This window comes from Scleropages formosus, chromosome 9, assembly GCF_900964775.1.
Source record: "Scleropages formosus chromosome 9, fSclFor1.1, whole genome shotgun sequence".
In the NCBI taxonomy this organism is placed as follows: domain Eukaryota; kingdom Metazoa; phylum Chordata; class Actinopteri; order Osteoglossiformes; family Osteoglossidae; genus Scleropages; species Scleropages formosus.
In genome coordinates, this window is record NC_041814.1 from 24435555 (window position 1) to 24459712 (window position 24158).

The window sequence follows — 24158 nt, forward strand, 5'->3', positions numbered from 1 at the left end:
AGTCCTAAGTAAAGCAAAAGTACGTATACACACACACACACACACACACACACACACACACACACACACAGACAGCTTGTCCCAAGCAGGGTCACAGCAAACCAGAGCCTAACCCAGCAACACATGGCACAAGGCTGGAGGGGGAGGGGACACACCCAGGATGGGATGCTAATCCATTACAAGGCATCCCAAGCAGGACTCAAACCCCAGACCCACCGAAGAGCAGGACTCAGTCAAACCCACTGCGCCACCACACCCCCTCCAAATCAAAAGTAAAATCATGAAAAAAAGCAGCTTTTACTGTGTGTGGAAGATGTGCCCATATTACAAATACTTGGCACAGGAGCTGGTAGGGTACTGGTCACAGATCCTGTGTTCAGCTCTCAAGGTTGCAGGTTCAAATCCCTCTTACTTCTGTTGTACTCATGAGTGAGGTACTAAGCCCAAATTACTCCAGTAACATTACCCCCATATAAGCAGTTAAATATCAAACATCGGTTGGCAATATAAGTAGCTTTAGAGAAGTATGAATGAATGTATCAATACAGTATAGTTATGAAATAAGTACCCTTTGACTTGATGTGACATCTCATGGTTTCTATCTGTTATATGAGCCTTTATCACTACTATACCAAGCAGATGGTGCAATTTCCTGAGCGCTACTGTTTTATAATACAATTAAGGAAGTACTGTGCAATGATTACTGTATTACACCAATACAAAAAAATGCAATGGCTTAACTGGGGCAGTGTTTTGTCTGTGTGGCTAATCTTTTTTTCTTGGTCTCCCTCGAATACCTGACAAGTTGTCTTAGCACTGATAAAATAAGCTGGTAATGCCTTTCAGGGGGTTTGGCCTGTACCTGCTCTCTGGTGGGTCTGGGGTTCAAGTCCTGCTTGGGGTGCTCTGGAGCACACTGGTGTCCCGTCCTGGGCGTGTCCCATCGTACCCTGTGTTGGCGGGTAAGGTTCTGGCTCACCGTGACACACTTGGGATGAGCGGTTGCTGTGTGTGTGCGTGGGTAATGCCTATCTTTTGAGGTTTTACTGATTTTAAGTGTGTCATTTTATGAACATCATATCATTGTTTATAAGAAAAATCTGTAATTTGACCTCAGTATAGGATTTCAATGAATTAAATAAGCCCATAAAGCAGAATAATCCCACATACAATATATATATAATATATATATATATACTGTACATGTATTGCATGTATGAAAAGTTAAATAAGTATATGTAAAATTTGTATATATTCAGAAGGGTGGCAGGGTGGTGCTGCCACCTTGCAGTGCCTGTGGGGTGCAAGAAAATGTGGGCTCAACCCCCACTCAATCTGTGTGAAGTTTGACAGTTCTCCCTGTGTCTGTGTGGGTTTCTTCCAGGTGCTCTGGTTACCTCCCACAGTCCAAAGACATGCAGTTCAGGTGAACTGGTGTCTCTAAATTGTCAGTGGTGTGAGAAAGGGTGAGTGACTGTGTATGGCTACCCAGATGTACCCCCCCTCCCTTCCATCCTTATGCCCAATGATTCTGGGACAAGCGGTTACTGAAATTTAATGGATGGGCATATGTAGAAGGGTAAGTCAAAGTCAAAGACAGTGCTGCGGGTACTTTTTGAGTTACCCTCATATATACAGTAATACAGTGGTTCAGCAGCTATGGAGTGTTAACATCTTTCTGTGGTACTGCGTTTAGTGCTTAGCTGAATCATACCTCATGAATCAATGGGCCGGGCTAATACCTCTGGGCTGGTAGCCCATGTGGTCCTTGTGAGGATGAATTCATGGACATGAAGAATCTTTAAAGCACAGTAATGTCAACAAGCTCCAGTGCTGATTGTCAGTCAGCCTGAGGTTTCAGTAAAACGTAAAATGGGACTTCTAACAGCAGGAAGACAGGGTGAAGAGATTGCTTCCACTGACAACTGCCTGGAACCTAATATTAGTGGTCATTATGTGGCAGACGTATCGATGTCTTTCTGTTACGCTCACTGTAGTGAAAATTTTATTTACTCGCATATCGGTGACTGACAGAAAGCGAGAGACTACTGAAAGCGCTCTGCTCACGCAGCATAAGCTCTGGTAAATATCAGGTAACTATACTACTACACTGCAATATTCATGAGGATTAGGTTCATTTTAAGCTACACTGTTGTGGCTCATTCCTAAAAAATGAGTCCTGCAACACATTATGTAGAAAATAAAGTCAAGTCTGTGTTTATTAATTTCTGACTGCGAGTAAAAAAGATCCAGTAAACGGCCAAATGTGCTCCTTTCCCAAAGCAGTAACTTCCCCCCACGCTTTCTTGATGCTCTTACTAGGGATGTAATTCATGGAAGCGCACAAATATGGGCCAGCAAAAAAAAAGAAAAGTATCATTCTGCAAGTGCCATCTTTAAATCATTATTGTGAGTGGCACAGCCTTGCCAGCTGTGACAGAACGAGCTGCAGAGAAGCACCCCGTTGACACGCTGTGTGGGCGTCTCAAAGCCTACATAAAAAGCACCGAGTGCAAGCTGTGGAATCGGGACTTGATAAGCTCACCCCGTCCTACAGAAGGCCGAATCTACAGAGCTCTATATGGATACAGCTGTATGGTAAATGATGCATAAGACCAGATATAAAAATAGAGAACAGCAAGGTTGCATGTGGGTGTGCCACAGATACACGGCTGAAGGACTGAACCATCAAAATTTGCAGATAATAAACAGTTTGTGGCAAAACATTTCATTCATGCTCATTTCCACTGGAAAAATATTAGTTCTAAATAGTACACCATAAACCAATAGCTATGCAATGTATACATATTTCACACACACACACTGGCTGAAACCGCTTGTCCAAAGCGGGGTTGCGGGGAACTGGAGCCTAACCCAGCAACACGGGGCGCAAGGCTGGACAGGCAGGAGACACACCCAGGACGGGACGCTAATCCATCGCAAGGCACCCCAAGCAGGACTCGAATCCCAGGCTCACCAGGGAGCAGGGCCCGGCCAAACCCACTGCACCCCCCTATACATATTTCAGTAAACTAGAAATTAAATTCAGAATTAACTCACATTTTAATGTTTGGGCCATGAAAATAATTCTGCATTCACTAAAGCTGTGTAATATGTATAAGCGATTCGCATCTAAGCATCATAAGACTTACTGAAATACCTCGGCTAATATTCTTCCCACCTTCCAGAGCTGTGAAAATTAGTTATAAAATGGATGTGGTGTGTGCGTGTGTGCGAGCTGAAGTTTATTAACTTAATGACATCATGTGGCCCTGCCCTTGTAAAGTAAGCAAAACTTGCATGGCGACGGCCAGGGTTCAAATCTCTGCCGTGCTCCATCTATGGAAAGAAGGCCATGGGAATAGAGGTTAGCCTCTATTCCACTTGATATTGGAGACAGATTCAGTTCTCTCACCCTGGTTGCTCACAGCAATGTTATAATCAGCTGGGCTGCTGGTGAAATAAAGCAAATAGTCCACACCCCCCCCCCCCCAAGCATGTTCTGTTGCCTGATGTAAAGTGAAAGTAAGATTTGGATTCACAGAGCACAACCTTACTATGTTTTAAAGTGATTCTCAGTGTTATCTATAGAAAGGAGAAGAAATAAAAAGAAAAAACTCAGCTGTACGTCCTTTTTACCATACATACAGTATCTTCCCAAGTTTCAACGTCCACATTTACGTCCGCAAGAATGTAAGGTGTCGCACTGCCGCTAGGTTGTAGGCGGTTGCTGTCACGCCAGCCGCAGCTGCATTCATTGATATCACAAGGAAGGCCTGAGAAATATCAAGAGCCAAAGTGATAATGTGCATGTTAAGAGGGAGTTAATAAGTAATTCAAAAGAGAAGATATTTATGGTTTCAGAATGGCTTCCTCTTCATATATGATCTCTTTCAATTAGATATTGTGTGTTTTTTACAGGCTGATAATTTAGCAAATTTCACATTTGTGCAGGGATTTCATAACATTGCATACTAGAAGGTAAACTTGATTCTCAGCAGAGTCTTGTTATATAGCAATGACAAAAAAGATAGGAAGGCACAGTTAATTTTCTGTCCCGATTAAAAAGTGCCAAAGAACCAGAGTATTCATGTTGCTTTGTGCTTATTGGCCACACAGCGAACAAGCTACGAAAAAGTGCCTCAACTACACATTTTGTTATTTTCAAATTTTTATATAGTTATATATTCATCATATATTTTATACAGTTATGGCTATATGTTTTCTGGATGTAACATGCAAAATATATGGAGATTTACCTCCAGAGTGAGAACTCAGCTCATCGCTTCTGCGTGAAACAAACTATTCAGTGACACATACGCATTATATTATTAGTCCTACCAATATTAATGTGTCTCTGAGTTTTAAGTAGTTAGCTGTATACAGTGTTTTTTTCCAGAGTAATTAGCATGGTAACCTCACTGGCAGAGAAAACCAGAACCAAGTGATCCACTACAAAACTACATAACATGTCTGCATTGTAAACAAAAAAGCTTGTGAAAACACCATGATAATATTTGCCAAATGTTTGTTGTACTGTTTGACTGCACAAAGAACTGTAAACAAAATAATGTACATTAGGTTGTGTACAGAATTTCAGTGAAATATCATCTGGTTACATTTCACCTTGTAAAAAGCTGTCTTTGTATCTTTTTGTGTTTTACTGCTGCGGTAGCCTACTTACACAAGACAAAAGTGTTGCAAATTGGGGGGGGGTTAAACTTGTCTTGTGTCAATTGAGCAATGTAAGAGTTAGAAAAAAAATCTGATTACACCACTAAGCAGTAGCAGCTAAAATGTACAGGTTTCCTTTAACAAGCATCATTTTGATGAATGTACGCTTTTCCGTTCAGCGTCATTGTGAAAGAAAGGTAAGATTCCGGGTCTCTTGCACTGGGTGTATTTGAAATGATATAGTTTGGACAGTAACTGTTACATTTTCAGATTGTTTCTCACATGTCACTTGGGATATGTAGTGTAGCTGCTGAAGGTTAACTTGGACAGGGGTACAGAGATGCTATCCACTCCCTGCTGAAGATTGGGCCTCTCTGTTCCTTCCTCTCCTGGGACGGGTGGCTCTGACAGGAACAGGCCCCTCCGCACCCGGGCCCACGGATGATCAAGGCTGTTGCGTAATTCGAATGGACTGCCCTACATGCCAAAGGGAGAAGTGGAATTACTGCAATTACTGCAACAGGCTGCACCGCCCTTGCAAAAACTGCAGCCGCAGACAGCCATCAGGACGAAGCAGGGGCTGGCTGACATCTCATCATTCGTTACCTGATGACTGCTTTGTGGTGACTGGATGAAATCACATAATCTAAATATTAAGCAGGAGCATCAAGAAAGTTGGTGGTACAGCAGGTAGCACTGGTGCCTCGCAGTACCTGGGCTGTGAGTCTGAACAGGGGTTCAGTTCCGGTGGAGTACTTGTGTTCTCCCCGTGTTCATATGGGTTTCCTCCAGGTGCCCCATGGTCCATAGATGTGAGTTTCAGGTGGTTGCTGTGATGGACTGGTGTCCTGTCCAAGGTGTACCCTGCCTCACACCCTATGCTTCCAGGACAGGTTCCAAACCACCATGACCTTGCACTGCACATGCAGTTGTTACAAATCAATGAAAAATAACAACTTTGGACAGTTGACAATCACAATAATTCCAGTTGATGTTGTTTGTGAACAGGGCCTTTTTTGTATGGACGAGCTACAATTCCAACTCCAAAACTGGAGTCGCACAAGGCTTTTTCTCCCGGATGCAGTAACCCAGAGGAAGGTGCTTCTCTCTTTCTACGATATTTATTTCCGCATGACAGTTGATAATGATGGAAGGGTTCCCGCTGTGGCGAGGATGACAGCGCCTTCTGTTTGTTTGCCGTCCTTCGGCACCACACAGTCGCACATTGGGTAACTTGTGTCTCCCACTTGTCTGCCATTATATGGCTGGCGTCTCTGAATTCAAAGTAACTCGGGCGTCCGGGAACGCAATTCTTACCATTGTGTTAAAGGCACTGTCCGCGGGGACACGCTGCATGGGCTGAGTGCACAGAACACACTGCAGCCTGCGCTCTTCTCGCACACCCAAGCATGGAGTGTGTCGGGCCGCCTGCAGCGGCCGCTGCTGTGAACGCAGCCGAGAAGTCAAGGCTGAGGAAGCGCAACACAAGCGGCAACGTGTCTCTTTCTCTCTGTCCCGCCTCTTCCTCCACACACAGAGAGTCTCTGTCACAGCTGACTGTGTAACCACAGCCAAGTAGAGCATACACACTTTCTCTCCCCAGCCTCTCAAAACATGTCTCACACATATAGAATCTCTCCCCGCTTATATTTACATTTACACTTCTTACACTTGTCCCATACACACTGCTTCCCTATCTTTCTTTCCACCTGCCACACACAGTCTCTCTCTCCCCACTTCTCCCACCGTCTCTCACACACTTGCTGCGCGCGCCTCTCTCTCTCTCTCTCTCTCTTTCTCTCTCGCTCGCTCGCGCGCCTGACTCACTCCGCCTCACTGCGGCCCCATTTTTGACGCGCGTGACGTCGCTTCCTTCCAACATGGCGCAGGCAGCTCGCTGATGGAAAACTGAGGGATTTCCGTGTACATTTTCACCCGTCTCTCTGCGTTGCCCTATGCCCGTACGCTCGGGCCGCGTACATCGGGCTTTCGGAGAAGAGCGCTACATCCGGACCGACGTCGCGCAGCCCTCGGCTCGGGCGGGACACCGCTATTTACTCGCCCCCCACCCCCCTTCCTGACGGTTCCAGCGCGTCATGTATGAAGGGAAAAAGACGAAAAACATGTTTCTGACTCGAGCTCTGGAGAAGATCCTGGCGGATAAGGAGGTGAAGAAGGCGCACCACTCTCAGCTGCGCAAAGCCTGCGAGGTGGCGCTCGGTAAGCGTCCTTTTGCCTCTCTATAGTATTTTGACGCCGTCGCGATTCCGGGCTGTCACACTCTGACACACGTCACGCGTGTACTACGCGCGGTCTGCTGCCGGCGGGGACGTCGGATGCTGGGCTTCCGCGCCGCGCCGGACAGGGCGCCGCGTGCAGCGTCTCGCGGCTGCTGCCCGACCTCCTCGCTCGCGAGCCCGCGCCCCCTACCTGGACGCCGCGAAGCCGCCTCAATATGGCTCGCTGGAGTTATAATAATCTGACAAAAAAAGGCCGCGTTACCTACGAACTGCGCCTTTTATCTTTTCCTATTTTTTTGAGCTCCAGTAGTATCATGGCCGGCGCAGGTGCGGTCAGCAGCTCCCAGACGGGCTCGTTGTTTGTTAAAATATTAATGAGGTAAATGAGCGGACAAGTGCGGTGGACGAGACTGCTGGGCTGGGCTGCCGTTGCGGGCAACGACGCCTTCCTCCATAAACACCCACTCTCTCTTAAAGCATTAGAGAGCTACACCTTGCCGGACTAACTACAAACTGGGCCATAACTAGTAGAAAAACAAGAGTCCAAGCGGTGGTAAATGAACACACGCGCGCACACGGAAGCTCGCTCGCTCGCTCGCGCGCGCGCACGCAACACAAAGCGCTGCCGTGCTGCGTGCAGGTATTATTGAGGGCTCTTTGTTAGCGTCTTTTGTCAGGAATAACAACAGGCTGGGCAACTAAGTGGCGAAAAATAAATAAAAATTAAGTAATAAAGCCAGTGCCATTCAGAGGGAGCAAAGCCTGCGAACAATGAGTCTTCTCCATTCGCACCCTTTGGTGTACGAGTGGTGATTCTTGGGGGATGAAGAGGGCTGACATGCTGGAAGGTGATGGCTGGGGCAGGTGAGTCTGGTCTGCCCCTCCATACCACACAGGGATGGATAGGAGGCTGCGGAGAATGGCTTTTCGGAGCCGTGCGTGAGCCAAGTTTTTTTTTTTTTATTATTTATGGACGTCCCTTGTTTTGGATTGCAGCCCTTTGGCCTCACGGGAGGTGTAGAGCTGTCCCCGAAGATGGCTGCGCAGCGATAACGGCGCTTTGTGTTTCTTCACCTTTGTTTTTTCCAAAACCCACATACACAGATACAGCAGGATCTCTGTATCATTACGTATTAATGTAGCATCAAAACGAGCTCTGTCAGCAAGGTGTCTGCTCCGGGAAAAAATCCTCGCGGTCTACTGACCGCGTTTGTAAATGTTCCTGCCAAAGTAACAAGAAATCTAAGTTCAGTATGTCACTTCTTTAAGCTCCCCCCCCAGTATGGGCTATGAATTATTTTGTGGAATTGTACTGCAGTGGGAGTGTTACCAGGAAAAGGTGACTTTTTTTAAAAAAACTCATTGGCTTCAGTTGAATAGAAAAGCATGACGTCTGATTTCAGGAACACGTGAAAGGAATGTCAGTCATGCTACGTGCTTATTGTCCAGCCTGAGATGTTTGATAAATGTCGTCTTTGCAGCTTAGTGCATAGTTTGGATATACAGGCTGTAGAGCTACTCGGTGACCTCCTGCCTTGCCCTCCGGTAAGTAGTTTACTTAAGTCTGCTCCTGACCCTGCTGTCTTCCTGCTTTGGCTGTGTTTCAATCGGGAGATTGCCGGCAGCTTGGCAGAAATGGCTTTCAGAGCTTGTGTTGAATCGAAGGTTTTCATTCTGTCAGGTTGGGTTACTGGAACCCTCAGAAATGGAAATATATTGCAGCTGAACCAAATTTCTTATTTCATCTAAACTTTTTTTTATTTTTTTTTTTATTCTGACACCAGTGTTTGGTTATTGAGGCATTGCTTAAGACCTTAAGGTTTTGTTCCTTGCCTGCGGAAGTTCTCAGTTGCAGCTCGGAAACGTTTGAATCTACCCAGGCTACATGTCTTCTAGTAATTTGACCTTGCTGACTGAACAATGAGGCCTTGCAAAAGAGTGCAGCACCAAATGCCGGCGTGCTGTTCTCTGTGTGTGGCGGGGGGGGTGTTCTACCTCAGACGCCTTCATTTATATGAAAATTGGCCCCAAAAACAAACAGCGTTCAGCGCTGCAGAGCCCACGTCAACGTCATTCTTCTCACGTTCTGTAGTAGCTGGAGGACCTCTTTCCATCGCAGCTCTTGTTCTGACATTAAGACCACAGAGGCAGTTGCAACGTTCATATGCAGGCCAGCTCTCTTTCCAAGGAAGTAGCCTTGGATGTAAAATGATAAACTGTGAGGCAGTAATAGGGTCCAAAAGGTGTCTTTTTGTAGCTGAGAAATTGCCATGTGTTTCTGCCTTTTTTAGCTGTAGGAAATACTGAGGTTGTTTCTCTAAGGATGTCACACTTACTTGCTATTGTTGGTTCCACACGCTAAAAAAAAAAATAAAATAAATCTAGCCTTATGCAAAAAATTAATTGTTACTACTATATCATTTGAATTCCTTTGGAATGAAGGAACGAATCTTTGTGTCACTAAAATCTCATGGTCAGTAACTGCCTGGTGTGGGAGTACCACTTAATTGCTTCTATGAAATCTGTGACCTTTTCAAACGGGAAATGTTGTTCAAGACTTTTTGTGTCTAGTTGGTTTTTCTGTAGTTATATTATGGAGAAGGTCTGAAAGCTGAAATAATTTAAAAGCTTGGTTGTTTTATGAATATGCTTTTGACTACCCTCCTATAATTGGTAGGTATGTCCAAAAGTTGTCATTCCAGCAAAGGGGGGCTGTTTGGCACAGTGTTGGCAAAACCCTGAAATTGAATGTTACTGTTGTAATCTCTGGGAGTTTTTTTCTTTAACTTGCATAATGTGGATTCCTTAGATTCCTCTTGGAAGACGAAAGAGGAACACTCCTGAGATGGCAAAATTTTTACCTGTAACCACTGATGTGTTTTGTTATGATGAGAGGCCTTTTAGACTTCTGTATTTGTAGGACGCACATGCTTCTGCACAATAAATAACCATAATAACCTGTACATTAGTCGTTGTCTTTCAGATGGCTGATTTTTAGCTTACTCCAATCATACTAATACACTAAATATTCTGCTTGCCTGGATTTTTTACGAATTTAAATTAAACCATTAAGCTGAATATCTAGATAACATTTAATTTTTTTAATGTAGCATCAAACCTTCGTGAACCTATTAATCCTTTGTGTAATTTTTTGAAGGGAATGATACACTTCTGTTTTGTGATTTATTTAAAATTATACCTCAGGGATATTTCACTTTTTTTAAAGATCAGTGTTTGCCTTCCCTTTTCAAGTAAATCTATTAACCAGCTATTATCTTTGCTGTCATGAAGCTCATTGATGCTTTTCAGTCAACCAGTAGAACCAGTCGTTCAGGTATAAATATCAAACATTTCCAACGCTCAAAGTGAGGTACTAACAGGCATGTGGTTTGACTGGCAAAATGTGTCTTTAGCAGACAATGAGACAATGCATGCTATCAATACACTACACAGGTCTTTTTTGTTGTTTTCTGTATAGCTATTCTAAGCCATTTAGGGAAGCTAGTGAGAAGCAGCAGCAGGGTTGGATGGAGCTGGCGGGTGGGCAGATAAATGGGTGGAAGAGCTTGTCAGTGGATTGCAATCCCGGGGGCCATGAGGCGGTGCAGGTAATCAGAAAGACGTATCAGGGTTGATAAAATTGACCGTCATGTTGCCTAGTGATCTGGAACATAGATTTGTAACCTAGGGGTTGCTGGTCCAAGTCTCTGCAGGGTTTATGATGTTGGCGAGCAAGGTATTAAATCTTGATTGCTCCAGTACAACACTGGGCACTATGAATGGATAAAATTGTAATTTACTTTTGATAAAAGTGTCTGTAGTGGAATGAATGAATGAATAAATGAATGGAAAGACTCATAAATAGACGGCCTGATAATGGCATGGAAATAAAACTGTGGTGTCCCAGCCCCGGAGAAGCAAATATGTTGTGGCCCTTTGTCAGAGTACTTGTATGTAGCCTCTTATTGAACCTGAATGCAGTTTAAAACAATGGGAAGCAGGCAGTTGGCCAACCTGAATGTTAATGAATGGTCAGGTAGGAGAGATGGGGATCTCTGACTATAATGATATGCTATGCTGATAAATATATATATATATATATATATATATATATATATATATATATATATATATATATATTTTTTTTTTTTTTTTCTCCCTCCCTCCTTTCCACTTATCAGACAAAAACGACCAAAGGCAGGAGTGAAATTTTGGCCTTAATCATGGAATCCTACGTTTATTTCCATTACAGGGACAAGGTCAGCACCGTCATGAAAGGGGTCCTAAAGTACATTTGTGTTTCCCCACAGCTTGTTTATCATTCACTAGTTCTTTCATTTGTAGTTCGTCTGCAGCGTGTCTGTTAAATGTAATAGAAATGTTTTGGAAAATTTTAGATCCGGCTGTCTGCAAGCGTGTTGCGCTTCGAAATATGGGTCCTTGTGGCCTCGTTTAAAATATGAATTAATTCTGTTTGATTAAAGGCTAACTCCAGCTCAGAATCTGTACTTTTTTGTTATATGAAAATAAAAAAAAAAAAATTGTGGGACTACTCTTTAACCCAAGTGTACACAAAGTGGCACTTTCCTTTAAAACTAACAAATAGACCATTAACTCTTTGTTGCCTTTAAAGCATGCTTAAAGTATACAGTTGACTATTTACATTTATTAATTTAGCAGACGCTTTTTTCCAAAGCAGCGTACATCTCAGAGAAATACAATTTGTGCTATTTAATCATTATGAAAAACAGTAATATCATAGATTTAAATAATCGTAAACTATTTAATCATAATTTTATTAAGAGGCAGTATTTCTCTGAGTGAAGAGAGCGTTTTTAGGAAAATGCACCCAGATCAGGACATTCATGAAGTTGGAAGGAAAATATTTTTGTTTTGTGGACTTTTTCCTGTGAAATCATTTTGATGAGAAATCTGACGTAAATGATAATTGTTTATGAAATAAGATTTTTCACAAGGTGTGTTGTACTGATGAGATTGGGGAGATTATTTTAAATTCAGGAGTTCACCTTAAATTCCAATGTGATCAGTCTCATTCCCTTTCTGTGGATCAAAGTTCTAACAGATTGATCCCAATGTAATTTCAAAGCAAGCAAATAAGGAATGGAGGAATAAATTGTTTGCTGAGAGATTATATTTGTTTATAAGTCTTTCTCTGTAGCCCTTATCACTCCTAAACAGTTCAATACTCATTTGTCTGTATGGATTTTTGCACTTTGTTGTATTTAATATCTCATTGTTTACAAACTTTTTTCATAGTAGAATGAAACCAACTTACCTTCAGTTTATAATAATAAAAGTTATTATTTGGGTGTCTGAATGCAGTTCAGCAGTCTGAATGTGAGTCTGCAGGTCCATTGGCCCAGTAAGTTATTAGCCAACAGCTATAACCTCAAAGTTAGCGTGGCACTGCGGGGAGCCTGGAGTCTGACAGTAATCTTTTACTTGTCTACCATACACTGCAAACCTGAGGGAGGGTGGCTTTCTAAATAGGTCTCCTTTTAACCCCAACAGCTTCTTTCAAATTTGATGCTACTCGATTGGGGTTTTCAGCTGTTCACATGTCTGTTCCAAAGATAGGCAGATGAGTACTTTTTTTTTATTATTACAGCAATAGTAGCTGTAAATTCCCATGGAATCCAGTGAGATCTGATGATTCCCTTCTTTGTGGGAGTGGTATCTGCACCAGTTGGGTCACTGTCCGTAGAGTGCACTCTTTGCGTTCAGATGTAATTATAAGGCTCGCTGCTCAGGGGTATCACCACCCAGACATGGGCTAATTTAGTCTGAGACAAACCATTCTGAAAAAGATATACTTTCTGCTTTGGACCTCAGGTATAATCAAGCTTAAGTGAAGGTTTTTCTGCATGGTCCAGCAGTGGCCCATAATACTTTTAAGCAAAACCTAATGAGGGATAAGATATAATTTAAGGTGCAGCGCGTTCAGCTGTTTATTATGTTTGGCTGCAGGTTTGTAGGTTGTATTTTTGTTTACAGTGAAATGAACAAATTATCAGTTCATGGTGGAACTGGAAAAAGGGAAGTTTGAACTAATATTAAATGTAGACTGTAAAAGTGTCAGTTATTTGAAAAAGTACTGAACTCTCTGAATCTCAACTGTGAAACCAGACACTTTTTAAAAAAAGAAGTACCCTTTCCATACCAGTACATAAAACTAAATTATAACAACACATGAGAGCAACTGGACTTGATGTGACGTCAATCATCAAATGTACACGTTGTTCCTCGCTAACCATGGAACGTCCTTGGCTTAGGGAGGGTGGTAAGGACCAGTTTTAGCCGGGTTGTTGAGATGCATGTTGCAACCCCCCTCTGGTCTCGGTAGCGATGGGCCAATGATCAGTTGGGTGGGACAGCATCTATGTCCCACAGCCCCGTCCTTTCTGACGGCAAAGACCATTCCACATGATTCGTTGATCGGATCAAGCATGTATCTGCAGATAGATCATCATGTCTAATTTGATTTTATCAGCCAGGCCTTCTCCTGTACATACGTAAACCCTCTCGCCAGATATTTTCCCCAGTACTGCATGGTACAGCATGGAGCTGAATTTTCTCTGGTATGCAGCCATCTTGTTTGTATGCTGTCTCTTCATTGCTGGTCATGTACCATTTTTACCAGTCCATTTAAAAAGTAGCCAGCTTGTTTTGAGTTACAGGGGCTCTCGTGGTTCTTCAAAGTGTTTCCACCTGTAACCAAGAGGAAGACATTTTGACAGCCTCCAAAGAGGAAGCATGACAAAGGCCATGACGCATTAACCTGTTTCTGCAGCTACATGACAAGGCTGTTGTGGGGAAGTGTGGGATTTTGGGATTAATTATTCATGAAAAACTCTTTTCAAAAGGATCCCCACATATCATGTGAGATAAAGTAAGCTTGCTCACAGTCTCAAACTTGCTGCTGTTTTTACTTAACCCTTGTCAAGGTTATAGTACTTCTGAATGTGAATACTCAAGAAAGCTGTTTTGTTGGCTAGAATACATTATTTGATCACTGTCAAGAGACCGGTGTTCTTGTGTGCAGGGACCTGTCATTCTTCTAAAAGAAGGGCCATTTTAACTTTCATTCGTGGCTATAGGTAAATTTGGATCTGCAGCAGATCTTCATTTGTTGTACAGAAGGTAGTAGGCATTGTGCATTAGCTTCTTATTAATGTTGCAGAGGCTCACTCACGTTTGTTAGCCACTAGATAGTTATACTTGCAGCTGTTTACGAAAGGTGTTGTGAGTGCTGAATGTCATCTTGTGTGTAACACTTATGTTCTTATGGGGTCTGAGCAAGATTGGATTCCAGGTGGAGTAGGGGTGCGGTTAAGAGTGAATAAAGCTGTAGTAGAGAAGTTTTATCAATGCCAGAGGATTAAAGGAGCATGCGCATGTTCCCTGGGGGTGTTGGAAAGTGAAATGTTTCAACAAAGCAAAGCCAGCCAAAAGAACATCTTAGCAAGTAAAATATATTTGCTGACAAGGGAGGAATCCACCTTGAGAAACAAAAGAAGTTCTTAAAAACCAAAGCGGCTTCCATTGTCTGTTGATGGAGCACAGACCACCAACTGTCATGTCCACAGACCAGTCCCATTCTCTTTGAGCCCTTGAGCCTTCAAATCAATGAATACTTAGAACACAAAGTCGCTCACAGAGAGCCTAATGATTCATCCAATTAGCTGGTTAAAGACCTAGGTGAAGCAGAGCAGAGCACATTCTATCTGTATGGAATTGGGTTTGGATGCGATGCTGAGTTTGTCTTGTGCATAAACCACTTACAGCATCTCGTGGCCACATTGAAAAGGTCTAACGGCATTGGAGTTTACTATGCGCTGCTGAGATTGTTTACCTAAGCAAAGAATGTTATTTGGAGATACTCGGAGGAAGCTGATGGACTGAAATTACCTTGTAATGAAGTTGTAAATAATCCCTGTGAAGTTCGAAGGAGGGTGCTTCACACCCCACCAGAATTTTCAGCCAGAGTTTGGAAATGCCCTCTGAAGATCATCTGATGGACCTGCTGCTGAGATCTTGCAGCGTGGGTCTGAAGTCACTCCCATCTGTTTCTATGTAGGCTTTGTCTGATATCTTGATGAGCTTTCATTATGTCCCTGTGCTTTTGTTTTCCATAAATACATGGCATCTCCAGGCCTGCCCTAGTCATTATCGCAGTGGGTTAATTTAATCACTAGTGAGCCAGACCCTTCTATCCTCACACACGAGCACAAGACTCAACAGGGTGCCCTTTGGAATTGGAAAGCACCACAAATTTTATTAATTCACCTGAAGCTTTTAACTAAAGCGGCTTACGTGGCAATCATGGCAAAATGCAGTAAGTGCAAATAAGGACCTTGTGCAGCAACGGTAACATCCACAGTGCTGTCCTGATGTGTCATAAAAGTGCACTAGTCTGTTTGCTAGCAGCAACGTTCACACAGGATTGTGAGTTTGGGTGGATAGAGTAGAAAGGTACAGTTTAGTTCCCAGATGCACATTAAACACTGGACTTCCAGGGGAGGCGAGTAATCAAGTTCTGGGGAAACGGTGCAACTTGAAGGAAGCGCATCTATAGCCTGCGGCAGGAGGGAGCCAGTGAATCTGTGGCTGACCTTAGATCAGATGAATGTGGACCCAACTGTGTGGCGGTCTTCCTGTGGCCATGTGTTTCTGAGGGTGTTTAGACCTCTGGTTCCTGTGGATGAGTACACATCCTGTCGCCTGTTTCTCGGCAGTGTTTTTGATGTGAGCATCTCTAAGTTGCCGTGGGGCTGTTGGGTACTAGCTTGCGGGGAGGTGCTACATCACAGCATGTATCTCCTCTCTGCTGCTGCTACTGCATTCCACTGACTGCCACTCCAGGAAGACATCATCTGGAGAGATTTTCTCATTCTCCGGCCCTCCACCTTGAGAAGCTTTTACTCCATCCTCTCTTCTGGTTTACATAACATTTAGAAGCACTTCATTCAGCTTGATGAAGCCTTCACTGAAGCAGAGAAGGAGCAGCATGTAGAGCAGTAGTTATGAAAGTGGACTTGTAACCTGGAAGTTGCTGGTTCAAGTTCTGCTTCCAGCCATAGCTGTTGTACACTTGACCAAAGTATTTACTGTGGATTGCTTAAGTACAGTCTACAGTATAAGTGGATAAATACTGCTTTTGGGCACAAGTGTTGGCAAAGCAACCAAATATTAAGTACTTTCTCAAGAGTATAACAGCTGTCTCGAATCTAGGACCAGTATCCAGTTTCCAAATCTTTGTGCTTCATGAAGCAATGTGAACATTATTAAACATATTTTTAGCTAAAAATACAGCCTAATGTTCGCTCTATCAGTCGAGGCTGAACAGCATCATCCCTTATGGGATTTCAGCCTGGAACATCATGGTCACTAGTCTAATTCCTCAAAAACCATGCCTCCTGCTGCCCTTCGTCTACATTTTCAGCAGTTGCAGACACGAAGCAGGGGAACCCTTCAGCCCTCTACCCCAGCAGAAGACGGAGTATGAGCTGCGCAGACTTAAACAGGCCGTGAAATTCCAGACGGAACACTTTTGGCAAAGTGACTCCGTCGGGGCCGGGAGAGAACAAAGCCGATCCGCCCGGCACTTGCGCGACACCACATATTTCATTACACCCGCTCCATGAATTATACATCACCATGCTCCAGTGTTTCATTCCGTCTCCTGGCCCTGGTTGAATTAATTATCGCTCACCTGCAGTGTGGCCGAGAGGATCTGTCGCTCTGGGATGAGTCAGGGGTTCTGCTCTGTTCACCGGATATGTGAGGCCGCTGGACAGCGAGATGGTGGTGAAAGAACCACCAAGGTTGGTTTTCTTTCCTCAGTTGGCGATGTGGGGAAAATTGGGGGTTTGATGTGGTGCAGCTTCTTCCTGGAAAAATAATCTAGGTGTGCACTGTATATTTTGTTAACGTTCAGCCTATCGGACATTTATGGCCTCATTTTTATTATATTCAGGGTATTCTAATAATGGTGAAAGTGCAACAAGCTGCAGCAGACCTGGACAGTCATGGGCTGTGAAGGACCACATGTTCTGTAGATTTTTTTTTCTTTTTTTTTTTTTTTTTTTTTTTGTGCGCCCCAACAATCAGCTGATTAAAAGTTGCAGTGACGATTGAAAGTATCAGTATGCATATTTATAAGGAAAAAACATCTGTTACAGAAACAAGGTGTTTTCCAATCTGTGTGATGTAGACACAAGGAAAATTTTAAATTCTGCAGGGTCTGTGACCCTCGTGGAGAAACAGATACCTAACTCTGAGTTGCAGTATATCTGTTTTCGTACTACTGTTCTCCAGCTCTTCGTTCAGGTAATCTTACCATTGCACTTTACAGTCTTTTAATTTTTCTTCTAGGCCTTCTGAATATTTGAATTGTGCAGGGGGAATGAACAGCGGAGCTAAACTGCCACACAGAAGACCACTTATTCCAAATTAAGAAACCGCTTATTAAGCCTTGACTGAGCTGGTGGAGGCCTAGTGCTACAGTGGGGCTGTTATGCAGCAGTGTAACCAACTATATTACAAATGTTCATCTGTGGTAGTGATTGTGTTGCTCTGTGCCTGTTTGTTTCCCTTGCGGTCACTTTGTGCATTTGTTTACATAGCCATGTGTTGTACCAGCGCTGCTATGGATAATGGCCTTTTTTTACTGGACCGATCCATTTTTTTGTTAGTTGTGGTACTTGCCCTTGCTGTTCCAACCCTTTTAAATGGGATTGTAAGCATACGTGTGAAAATGCTGTGATATGATTAGTATAAATCATACCGTGTTGTTGTCAGCTGTGGTTTCTTCCAGCTCAGTGGTATCTCCAATTGCTTTCCAGCCATGGGAGAACCTGTCCAGTGTGGATCCCTGCAGCCTGGCTAGAATAGTCTGTCCCTGGTTTGACACGCCAATGGCCAAGGAGGGGCGCCCCTGATGACTGCCCGCTGGGCGGGGGGTCAGTGGCCGACCACATCTGCTCTTCAGCAACCCAGAGCGCAGCCGTTAATCATCGCATAGCAAACAGCAAAGGAGACCTTTAGTTACTCAGCAGGTGGATCATGTTACGGTGTGATTTAAAAAAAAAAGGGTTTTTTTTTTTTTTTTTTTAACGATCCCTGAATTATTGATCGTGTCAGTAGACGTCAGCAGTCCCATCTTGTGTGTCAGGGTCTTTTTGGTTGGCACCCGTAAACCCATAGTGCTTTACATTGCCTTAGCGAATCATCAGCAACATCTGTCCAAACCCAACTTTGTATTTTGCCATGGATTGTCATGCCTGCTTCTTGGATTGTTTTGGCGGTAACCCACCCCCCCGTGTCCATCAGCTGCCGCCAGGGACACATGAGAACTGAGCAGAAGTTTTCCTTGTGCCAGGATCAGGCCTTGACCACTAAGCTGTGTCTACTACAGCTATGCTCCAAGGACACCCAGGTGCCAATTAGAGCGGTCATTTACTTTATGAGGTGATTTCACTTCCCATCTTTTCATTTTTGCTATTAAACCAACTTCATTTAGAATTACGCCACAAGTATCCAACTTGGTGATATCAGTAGTAAGCTTTGAAAAAGCTGGCTCTTAGTACGTTGAGACTGGGTGTACATGAGCTGCTAAATAGAACATACATTCTAAAAGCCACTAATTTCACATAAAATGAATATCTCGTCACAGCCCATTGTCATGGAGGAGTAGGGAGTAATTCTTTTTTCAAGAATAGAACAGGAGTACTTAAAGTAGACTTATTTATTTATTTGTTATTGCTCATCGCCAGTCGATGGATGTACTTCAGACCAGGGCACGGCTGACCTTGAGGCCGTGTTCGCGTGAGCTGTTGGTCGACCTCTGTAAGAGGCGATGAGGAAGGAAGAATTTAGCATCTCATGCAGCAGCTTCATTCCATTTTCCCTCAAGTTTTACATAGCTGAGGGCCCTGTGTCCAACCTAAATCCACGTGGTGCTTTCGCACACGGAGCCCAGGTGGCTTTTGTTGGCACTCTTCTGAGCTGTGGAATTTTGCTTCTTCTCGTTTGTTTATTTGCCAACAGTTTGTTTGGAACGGGGAATCTTAAAAGCACTTTTTTCGAGGAATCAGGTCATCTCTGGAATACTGCCTCTGAGGTGTTGCAAATGTGTTTTTTAATTTTTTTTTTATTGACTGCATTCTTTAATTTTTTTTTTTTTTTTTTAAATGTGTGTGCTGCCAATGTATTTTTTTTTTTTCTCTTTTTCATTTTAAGCCAACATTGGGGATTTGACATGGGCTTTATGACATGAAATGTTTTTAATCAAACATTTCCTGATACTGAAGATTTTTTTTTTTTTTTTTTCCTTTCTTTCCGTTTCATTGCTGTTCTCACCCACTGAGTACCCACAATAAGGACTGAGATGATCATAATCTAGTGGGGGGTGTACATTTTTGAGGCAAGTTGAAAGGACTTACTGTTTTGAAGAAAATTATCTGTGATGAGAACCATCTAGGGCTCCTTTTTGTCTCTCTTTACATTGTGAGTTTCGCACTGGTAAACATGGTGATGAGCGCAGCAGGCTGCCATACTGCGCATAAAGTGTCATTGATACTCATTTTTCCCCAGGTTTCTACATCTTAACAATGGTGCACAACAATGACCATGGTGGGCTTCATCGACCAATGTGCATATTTCAATCGCACTGGTTGGTAGTTATGACCCAGTTAACTTTTTATATGTTTATTTATCTTTGAACAGCTGTTTCCTTGCTAGATCTATATGCTGTACTAAGATATGTGGGTGAAAAATTAATTTAACTGAGATTATACATGAATAATTCTGCTTTACCACTGGCAAATTAGGACATTTCTAGTTCTGGGTTTAAATTATAGCACCTTTTTTTGTGGCGTGTAATGCCTTCAGCAAATACTATTTAAATGTGATTCAAGTATCTGATGTTTTTCTTAATTTGGTGGAAAAAGTTAGAGATCTTGTTTAAGTAGTAGAATTGTATATCTTATGTAATTGAAGGAAAGTGTTGAAAGAGATACAGTAAGTGATTAAAAAAAAAAACATGTTTTGTGAGGTCAACTCACCGTTATTGCCATAAATGCATTTGGGTTGTTATACTGAACTGAATAAAATTAGTAAAGCAGTGGGGCTTGCAGATGGATAGTCGCGGGTCACTCAAGTAAGAAGCCGGCATATTGACTGCAGGTTCATCGTTGTGACTGAAGAATGCATTACCTGCAGTTTGCAATATATGCAAAACCTGATATGTGGAGGAAGTCGGCCACAGCCCTGGGGATGTTCGGCAAAGAGATCGCCGAGGCTGTGAGTTTACGTTCTGCCCAATTAGATCTGCAAACAAGCAGTTTCGCTGAGGGTTGAATGGAAGTTGCTGTATGAGTAGGTGGTCTCTCCTGCCTTTAAAACAGTGGGCATGGCTGCAGGAATTGGGCCACTGTGTGCTGGTGTGTGGGGGGGGGGATGGGGTTGGTGCCCTTCAGGCTGATTTTGGTGGCATTCTTGGCTGCAGCTGAAGCTTTGATCATGCCTCCGCTCAGACCTTAATTTGCTTTTTACCTTTGTTGCGATGAAAAAGTGCTTCTGTGTGGGATGGAGAGGTGACGCCTCCTGCTGTGAATGTAATGATTGTATTATTTTTATGTCTGATAAGAGTAACTTTTTCCAAAGCTGTTTTCATAGCAGGGGGGCACGGTGGCACGTAACCTATACCTGTTGTGTGGTAGGTCTGGGGTTCGAGTGCTGCTTGGGTTGCCTTGCGGCGGACTGGCCTCCTGTCCGGGGTGTGTCCCCTCCCCCTTCGGTCCTGCGCCGTCTTGCCGGGTAGGCTTCGGCTTGCTGAGACCCCGCTCAGGACAAGCGGTTGTAGACATTGTGTGTTTCCGTTGCTCCCGGGTTGACAGACGCAAGGCATGCTTTGACTCTCGTCCACGCATTGGTGTTTGTGCGGCATGTTGCACAAAGCCTCCATAGACCTTGTGTTTATTTTCCCCCAAGCACTGGGCCGGGGAATGCACGCACTCTGAAGTACAAGCTCGTTCACGAGGCGGCAGCTTGCCGCTTAATTGATGCAAAATGCTACGGAGCGCATCCTTTTGCCGACAGACCGGCTGCACTTTGATTCGCTTCCGTCGATTATGAAGGAGAGAAGGAACGAGGAGGTCTGGCAGGTAGGTTGGACGTCCCAGCGGTGCCGCTATCCGGTCTTCCCGTCATAATCGTTATCCTCGTGCCACCATGGTGGGAGGATCACGGAAGGCGAGAGAAACATGAGAAATGTTTTTTACAGCCAAGAGGCTCTCGCATACCGTTTAATGAGCTGAGCATTTCACCCCTGGGCAACCAGAATGTGTGCTGGCTGATTCCAAACGTAGGTGATGCTTTGTCAGGCAGCTTTTGCAATTATTGGGGCTCTATAAATAAACAGTGGGGGGGGGAGGGTCAGTGAGCAACTTGCAACACATTGTGGTTTGCATGACGCATCAAGTCTTGTTTGTTGTCTTTTTTTTGGCACTGAGCAGTAACCCTGCGGGGGGGGGGCTGAGGGCTGAGGTTATTGTGAAACTGGTCAGCTCAGCCTCCAGGGGGATGTCTGGATTTTTTTTTAATTAAATTTTGTGTTTGGAAAGAGCTGCTGAGCCCCTTAAGAGGCCAAGTAAATGTGGAACACCTTGACGGTGGTGAGTGACGGCCAGCGCGTTTCCTGTCACGTTTTGATGTTTTACGTTTATTCATTTAGCTGACGCTTTTCTCTAAAGCGACTTAGAATGCTAAGTTTCCTGTTATTCTTTACCCATTTGTACATCTGGGCTTTTTTTTTACTGGAGAAATTTATGGTAAGTTCCTTGCTCAAGGAGTACTACAGCTGGAGATGGGATTCGAATCTGCAACGTTCGGACCCAAAGGCAGCAGCTCTAAGCACTGTACCAATGGCTGCCCCAAAATACAGGTATTGTGATATACCTTTGGGAATGCGGAGTCAGTCCTGTACCAGAGGTTACGAGTCCAGTGTGCTGGAACGGGTTGGGTACCTGCAGCAGTCGTCGTGCCGCAATGAGCTTCTTGCTTTAACCGCTGCATCCTGAGGGTAACTTCCTTTTGAGAGATGCCAACAGCGTACTAATGTCCCTGAGCTCCATACGCGTAATCGGGTATCTCACCTGCAGCACTACTCACTGGTTCCACTCCACTTTGGCAGTAATAAGTCTCTATCGCACACCGATGACTTGATTCCGCGTTAAGGTTGAGTGTAGTGGTCGTACGAGAAGCGTACCTCTGGCAGGTGACGACGTTCCCGTTTTCATGCTGACACTTACCTGAAGCGAATCAGTGTTTCTGCCGTTTATATAGCTAGATGTTTCACTGGAGAAGTTTTGTTTCTTTCTCAAGGGTTTAAAATAAGATCAGAATGTTTGAGCAAATATAGTTTCATGCCCTGCGTAAATGTGTTGGCGGAGGAATAAAATAACGCAGATGCATAGGTGATGGTAAGTAGTTCACCGTATCCAGCGCTGTAAGTCGACTTGGGCAAAGCTGTCAGCAAAACGCTCGGTCTGTTGTCTTAAGTGCCTTGCTGGAAGCTTGTGTGCTGCCGGTGGCCTCTCGATGCAGCCGTCGAGTGCGGGTGATGGACTCCGCTCGCTCATCTGTCGCACTGCTCTTTGGTCCCTGGAATCGCGGGGCCTGCGCTTAGACACTGCCTTTTCGCGTTGACCGCGTCCTCTTTTCAGACAGCTCTTAGGAGGCTTCTGGCTAAATTCTTAAGGTCCGGTAAACTCCGACGGGTTCCTCACCCTTTTTTGCTGCGCATGTGCTCAAATGAGAGGGTACAGAAGAGGCAGATGCTGCGCCCGCTCCACAGGAGGAGGAAGTGAACAGATTGTCAAAGATCCGAATGAAAACTGTGGTAAGGGGTTCGGCCAGCTGAAACATTTCCCTGGGGAAGCAGACGTCTTCGGTGGAGGCGGTATGTGAGAGCGATACGGACAATAGGCTGCGGATGCAGCTCGTAGTGAGCTCGCTTCCAGGGGTCCGCACCCGTCGCAACTCCTTGGCTTCGCAGCGCGTGCGGTGTGGCAGGAAATGAGGGTGTATCGACGGTACGCAGTCAAAAGGAGAGGGGGGTTGGTCCTGTCGCTGCCAAGCTACCGTTTCCACTTGACGGCCCTTCAGAACCAACGGCACGCACTGTGCACCCGTGGCTGCATTGTCCAGTTGCACAGGCTTGTCCTTGGCAGATCTGGGAATAGAAAATGAGTCATGTGCACTGCTCTCCACCTTTTATGAAAGGTTGCTGTGTACACAAGCTATGTGACTGATGTGTTTTTGCAGGAATGAGCAGTAACGCTGACCTGCAGTCCGACCAAGACATTCGACATTTTCGAGATCAGATCAGATCACGCACTGTTAGTGGGTAAACTTGTACTTCTGTGTTTTTTTTTTTTTTTCTGCTAGTAGCAAAATAGGTATTTTTTACTGCTCCTGTATAATTCTAAGCTGTATAATGGTGTCTTTTTCAATTTAACGATATTTTTGAGTTATGGATTTCGGGGAATGTACCACCTGTACATATACGCAGATCTTCTGTCACCACTTAAAATGCCTTGGTGGGGTGGGCAGCTGCAGGGATCCCCAGAGGTCTTTGTTTCTCCCCTTCTTTGGGATATTTTGTTTTCCTTTCCTCAGTTGCCAGCTGGCTTACTTAATTGCTAGTTATATCTTATTATACCTATGCTGATCTTTGTGCTGTATTTTCAGGTACTTGGTACAGTGCTCTGTGTCACTCCAGAGACAACAGCACTATATGAAAATAAATTGTTCTGAATTTAATTTTTTTCTCCCAGAGGATGAAACGAAGTGAATCATATGGAGGGAGAAGACCATGCATAACCATATTTTATATTCAACAAACCCCTATCCTTCCACCGTCCCGAAACGTAAATTCAATACCAGTAACCAACTCGCGTGTTGGCATAGTTTCTTACTTTCAGTAAAATTTAGAAAATAAGCAGTGGTTTTCCACTCTGCAGATGCCTAAGCTCTCACTGCCGAAGGGGTTGGGAGTTTGTGCAGGGACAAGGTCCCCGACTGGGTTTTTATGGTTGATGGGATGGGCATTTATCTCAACCATTAATGGCCGTACCTTTAAGAAATCATCATGGAACTTCTTTATGCTAGATTATTTTGGCTTGTGTGGTTAATCAACAAACAAAGTAAATTCAGCATTGG

At 44.0% G+C, this 24158-nt stretch overlaps 1 protein-coding gene across 3 annotated transcripts in view; it reads left to right on the forward strand.

Moving 5' to 3' along the window:
• Nucleotides 1-6449: 6449 nt before the first annotated feature.
• The window catches only part of arfgef1 (ADP-ribosylation factor guanine nucleotide-exchange factor 1 (brefeldin A-inhibited)), a 56264-nt gene continuing 38555 nt past the window's right edge, over nt 6450-24158 (forward strand). For 2 of the 3 annotated variants that reach the window (XM_018754150.2, XM_018754151.2), the window contains exon 1: nt 6450-6894. In XM_018754150.2, the coding sequence (XP_018609666.2) occupies nt 6771-6894 (124 nt within the window). In that variant the 5' untranslated portion in view covers nt 6450-6770. The remainder of the gene's footprint in view (nt 6895-24158) is intronic. The other variant, XM_018754152.2, reaches the window with a different exon arrangement.